The sequence below is a fragment of the Zophobas morio genome, unplaced genomic scaffold (assembly GCF_036711695.1).
Source record: "Zophobas morio isolate AGI-343-1 ecotype UQ-CSIRO unplaced genomic scaffold, CSIRO_AGI_Zmor_V1 ptg000157l, whole genome shotgun sequence".
Lineage (NCBI taxonomy): Eukaryota > Metazoa > Arthropoda > Insecta > Coleoptera > Tenebrionidae > Zophobas > Zophobas morio.
Window position 1 is genome coordinate 23,618 of NW_026972261.1, and position 5,447 is coordinate 29,064.

General features: G+C 32.6%; 1 protein-coding gene across 1 annotated transcript; it reads right to left on the reverse strand.

Moving 5' to 3' along the window:
- Positions 1–391: 391 nt before the first annotated feature.
- LOC135145562 (glutaredoxin 3-like) lies at positions 392–2,490 on the reverse strand. Its single transcript, XM_064077681.1, has 9 exons — positions 2,433–2,490; positions 1,751–1,864; positions 1,642–1,695; positions 1,353–1,507; positions 1,229–1,292; positions 1,039–1,132; positions 918–976; positions 569–725; positions 392–515 (listed from the first exon to the last, which is right to left on the reverse strand). Exons 1-9 carry the CDS (start codon positions 2,476–2,478, stop codon positions 467–469), a joined length of 792 nt encoding a protein of 263 aa, XP_063933751.1. The 5' UTR covers positions 2,479–2,490; the 3' UTR covers positions 392–466.
- Between the last annotated feature and the right edge of the window lie 2,957 nt (positions 2,491–5,447).

Genomic DNA, 5,447 nt, shown 5'->3' on the forward strand with positions numbered 1-5,447 from the left:
GTTTACTAGGTAAAGTTCAACAGCTAGCTTTAAAAAATCTTTATGTAATAACTTATAATTATATAGCTCTCGTACGGTTCAATAACTTTCTGGACAATATTGGCATCCACCAAACTTCTAAGTGCCCGTTTCCAATAAACACCAAAAACTAACATAATCTCTTGAAATGCCCCTAAAAGGTAGTCGCACACTAATGCTTATCCAAATTACCCTTAAATCATGAGAAAAATTCGGAGAAAGACAAAAGAGCTGCGAGAAGAAATTAATTTTTAATTTTTTATATTGTGCCGGTGCTCGGTAGGCTTGATTTGGACTAAGGCGCGCCTCGTATAACCTTCGGAGTAATCATGTTCCGAATAGCAATGAGGTGTAGTGAGAAAGTTCGCTCCTGCCAAGGAAAAGATCCCGGCTCCCATTTATTTATTTATTAAAGTTTCTGGCACTCGACCGAGTAAAGGTTTATTTCTTATTTTAAAATTATGTACTTGTCTTTCGCCTTTGGCTTGAACTCCCAGCTAAGCATTAAAGCATTAAACTATAATTCAGGCTGAGTATATCGCCTCATTACTCGGAAAAGGGCCCATCTGCTAAAAGATGGTTAGGGTGTCCAACGGGGTAGGACGGGGGCGACCCGCGTATGAGAGTTGATGTGCAAAGACAGTCCACCCTTGTAGAGTACGAATAGCAGTGGTGGTAAAAATCGACTTTCAGTAAATGTGGGGCAACTATTAACATGTTAATGAGCACATGTAAAACTAAATAAGCAATAAATATAACCCGTGGTATATACACGCGTTATTTATTTAACACGTGCCTTGCCTACTTTAATTAAATACAGCGAACTTATAAATAAAAGCCTTTTCTATTTACATTCAGCAAAGCATATTAGAGCCCGTTTATAACATCCTGTAGCTCACCCGTTTCCACCAGTTGCTTAACCACGTCTACTCCGCCTACCAGCTGTCCTTTTACATAACTAAAAACAAAAAAAAATAGAGTTGAAAAATAGTGATAATGCAGAATATAAAAAAAGCAAACAGTTGGGGGTAAGTAGGCCAGTTCGAGTACTCCTTAAGCCCTTGACGCACATGTTCATCGGATAATACATCAAAAGTTTCAAATTTGCCAATATCTATTAATAATAAACTTTTTAATAATTTTTTTAATTAAGCATAAAATAATAAACCCGTTAATAAAATAATAAAAAGATAAAAAAATGATAAAAAACCGGAAGACTTAAGAAGATCAACCATCGTTTTACTAAAGCCACACTTTGGTTGGTCGGGCGTACCCTTAAATAAAGTTATTGACCAATGGCAACAGTTATAAATATAAGGCACGATCTACGCTACCTTCATGAAAAGTACGACTTTACTGGTTTGGATAAGATTTTTCAGCCTCGCGTGAAGGGCCTTAGCGCTTTCTTTATAACAAGAGGAAGGAAGTAGAGAAAAAAACTCCTTTGAAGCAATCAGCTCTTGAACAATATCAAGACCGCCCACCAAAACTAATAAAAAAAAAAAAAAGAAATTTTGAAAATAATTTAAAAAAAATTAACTTTTTATAGATTTTCATTTTACCGGTTTATGAAAATAATCAAAAAAATATTTCTCTAGAGTACATATAATAAAAAAGCAAGACCTCCTTTAACATACACTTGAGGATACGTGGGCCAATGAGAATGCTTTTTTAAACCTTTAAAAAAAAAATTCAAAAAAACGGAAATTAAAATTATTATATAAAAGTTGACCTTCGCGGATATCATTATCAATTAATATATCAAAAGTTTCGTAAATGAGATTATTCGAATCAAGAAGTTCAATTAACGCACGTGAAAATTTACAACGCGGGTCACTGGGCTTCCCTGTTTTTAAAAAATTAATAAATTTTAAATCTTAAAAAATACTATTTGAACAACGAAATAAATTTATAAATTTAAATAAAAAGTAAAACTGAAGTTAAAATTAATTATAATAAAAATTAAAGCAAAATACAAAAAAGTAAATTTTGTAAACTAAGAAATATTCAATTTAAATAAATGTATAATAAAATTTTTTCATTTAACTTTCAAAAAATAATTTTTAAATAATAAAAAAATAAACGGTATAAACCGATCGCAAACATTTTACAATTATAAAAAAGATTATAAAGTTAAATCTACTTAAACAGTTAATGTACAAAAAGATATTAAAATTCTTGATAAATTGATTGCTGTATAAAATAAGTTTTAGAAAATTAAGACTAAAATGATCATTTTATAAAATTAAAATCAAAAATCCAAAAAATTTAGAATTAAATTCTAAAAAATTAAGTCCCAGGAATGAAATTAATAATAATAATAATAAAGCAAAAAATTACAATGTTAACTTCATAATTAAAAAATCAGACCTATTTAATTTAATTATATATTAAAAGAAGAAAAAAAAAGTTACCCTTCATAAAAATCATTAAAGGAGAAGAATTAATTAATCGAAACATGCGAGCAGTCAAAGAAATCTCAGAATCAAGATTGTTCAAGATTTTAAAATTTTCTTGTTTATCAAAAGCACTCAACGAAGAAACTTTCTCGCTAAGATCAATAATGTCAACACCAATCACCTTTTTTTTTTAAATAATAAAATTAATTAGATTAAAAAAGTTATGTTTCAATAATACTCGAGAAAAAACGATCCCATCTTTAAATAATATTATTGTAGGGATTTCAGTAACCGAGTACTCGTTACAAAGATGAGAATTGTCTTGAGCATTCACCTAATTAAGTCAGAAAAAAAATTACTGCTTAAGTTCAATTAAATTTGAAATATTATAATTAAAAAGTTTTGCATAGAATTTATAGTTATAGTGCAAAAAAGTCCTCTTCCGCTTCGTTGAAAATCAGCAACTTAATAATAGCAATAGTAGTAAGAAAACTAAAGTTTTTTCTGTAGTTTTTTTTTTATTTATAAGGTAGTTAAACATTTAAAATTACAAGGCGAGGATAATAGCAATTTTCGAATAAATCATACACGTTTTACTTCGAGTCTTAACCTCTAAAGTAAAAAGGAAAACCAACTTTTTTAAAATTTATGTTATTTCCAATAACAATATAAGGCCCTACAACTCTACCACATATGAATATTCACGTTCAAAAAATTCTAGTAAATAGTGTGTTAAGAAGAAAAAAATAAACAATAAAAATTTACTTTTAGAAAATTAATATTAGCATAAATGTTGTTCAACTCAGATAAAACTTCAATTATATGAGAATCATAAGGTGAACCAGGAATTGTGAAAAGTAAAACCTTTTAAAATATTTGTTAAAACAACCACTAAAAATTTTATATCTATTGTTGCAAGTACCGATAAAGGTTTCTCCTGATTCTTTAAATAAGTTAATAAATCATGTTTGTGTTGGATTGGGATGATAAACTTTTGGTCTTCCTTACTTAACAGCATCGTGGCCGTGAATAAGAAGAAGAGGCTTAACGAAAACTTATATATCTTTTAAAAGAAGCGTTTAAGAGCGTGCAAAGATAATTAATCTAAGAATAATTAATAAAGTAAAGAAAATTATAATAAAGTGTACTGAATAATTTAGTAAGAGCTTGTATAAGAATGAAAATACTATTACTTAGAAGTTGAGTAAAAAAAAGACTATATATTTGGGACATCAGAAGCGAGGCACATGGTTTATAATTATTTTACCTTTATGTGTTAGGGTTATTAAGGTTCCTAAGAGAAAATGATATATATATCGGTAATGGCTCGCGCACGACCTTTTTTTTTATGATTTGTGGTTTATGCCGATGAGTGTTGCGCTCTAAATTTATTAATTAATTATTACCGTGCGCAGTGATAATACGAAGTTGACCAATAAAAGTAGAATTTAGAAGTTTTATTATTGTATGAAGTACAACAGCCTCTAACGTATTGGCCGCCTCCTCAGTTGGATCGTCGTTCCCTGGTACCGGAGAACGTCTCCAGTTTACCGCTTAAAAAACAGCTTTTGGAAACATTAGCTCCAGTACACAACTTATCTTTTCTTTAATGGGTCTGGGCTCCCCACTGCTCCAAGAGGCATCGATATCATAAAATTTAGCCGGTTTAATGACTTCATTAAATTATTCTAGTTGTCGTGGGATGTCCGGGGGCGTACATACTTTAATAGTCACCCAAAGTATTCATGATTTTTCTCATTAAATCCACTTCCGCTCTCAAAGCCTTCAACTCTTCAGTGAATTTTTCCATCATGCCTTTTTGCTTTTTGAAAGAGCCAGAAGCATTTTTTCCGAGTTCCTAGAGTTGTTTGAGCTGATAGACCTTTCGACAGTCCTAGCAGTTGTGCTAATTGCGTTGAAGCGCACACTGCAAACATTAATCACGAAGACCTACAACAATCAATCAAACTGCTCTACCAACTCTACAAAAACAGAATCCTCTCTAGTGTAATCCCGACAATTTCTTATGCCGCTCGCTTGGCCACCAAGTCAACTCCTCAGACAACTGTCTAATAGCCACAAGAAACACTTCCGCAACTTTTTTCAATACTGACGACAAACTGTCCACAATTTTAGAGATGGTTAAGGGCCTAAAACTCGTTTGCAGTGGTTTTTAGACGGCAGACACCTCCTTATATCCGTCCTCTGTTCTGAAACGATAATGGCGTTTTATATAAAAAATAAGAGTTTCAGGAATCGATGTATGGCAAAAGAATTGATCTGTGTGTTATTAATGAGATACATCTTCTTCCCAATGTTTCATATAATCTCTGCAACTTTGGTCGTACCTCTAGGACCACCTGCATAAGGGCGGGTGAGGCGCAGCTTTTTTGCTCAGACGAAACAAGTGTGATATTTTTGCAAGACCTGTAAAGCAGTGACACGGTTGAAGTTCCTCTTTTACTCTTTACTTAACCAGCCAGAAGCCCTTGTAGTCAGTGCGGCTTACAAATCCCCCAACAGTCCACCTATTTCTACAGATAACGATGCCTTTTATAAATTGTTCTTCAGATGTAGTTAGTGGGAAGCGTTCCGCACGTGTTTATTACTCTAAAGGCTGAAACGCCGATGAGCGCATAATGCGAGTTTTAAATACTTGACGCAAATGGGGAAGACGGGACATAAGACTTATAAGATATCGTTATTTTTAAAAATTAATTATATTTTAACTTCAATGGAACCATCTAGTTTTCTTGATTTAGGCGACGAAACGGAGTTACTGGGGACATGTACTAGAACATTTACGAGTTGGGCTCAATCCAAACCTCTTGATATAAACTTTTCAATGGCTTCCGCCTCACTCAGGATGGCAGCCCTACTTGACGTTGCTATTACTTAATTTGAGGGTGCTGTGACCATGTCGTGGCCACACTTCTACGACAGCACGTGAAGTTGAGTTTGCCGGATGAGTTGAAGGCCCTTATTTGCGAGCGGTAAAAGGTTATTTGAAATGACCACGGTGTCACAACG

What these genes read in the sequence shown, in the direction of transcription:
- LOC135145562 (XM_064077681.1), bottom strand. Translation starts at nt 2,478, where the DNA reads ATGTTTCGATTAATTAATTCTTCTCCTTTAATGATTTTTATGAAGG. An exon ending in TTTAATGATTTTTATGAAGG is followed by an intron (nt 1,865 to 2,432) that starts GTAACTTTTTTT and finishes TTTTAAAAACAG; the next exon opens with GGAAGCCCAGTGACCCGCGT. An exon ending in TCAAGTGTATGTTAAAGGAG is followed by an intron (nt 1,508 to 1,641) that starts GTCTTGCTTTTT and finishes TTTTTTTATTAG; the next exon opens with TTTTGGTGGGCGGTCTTGAT.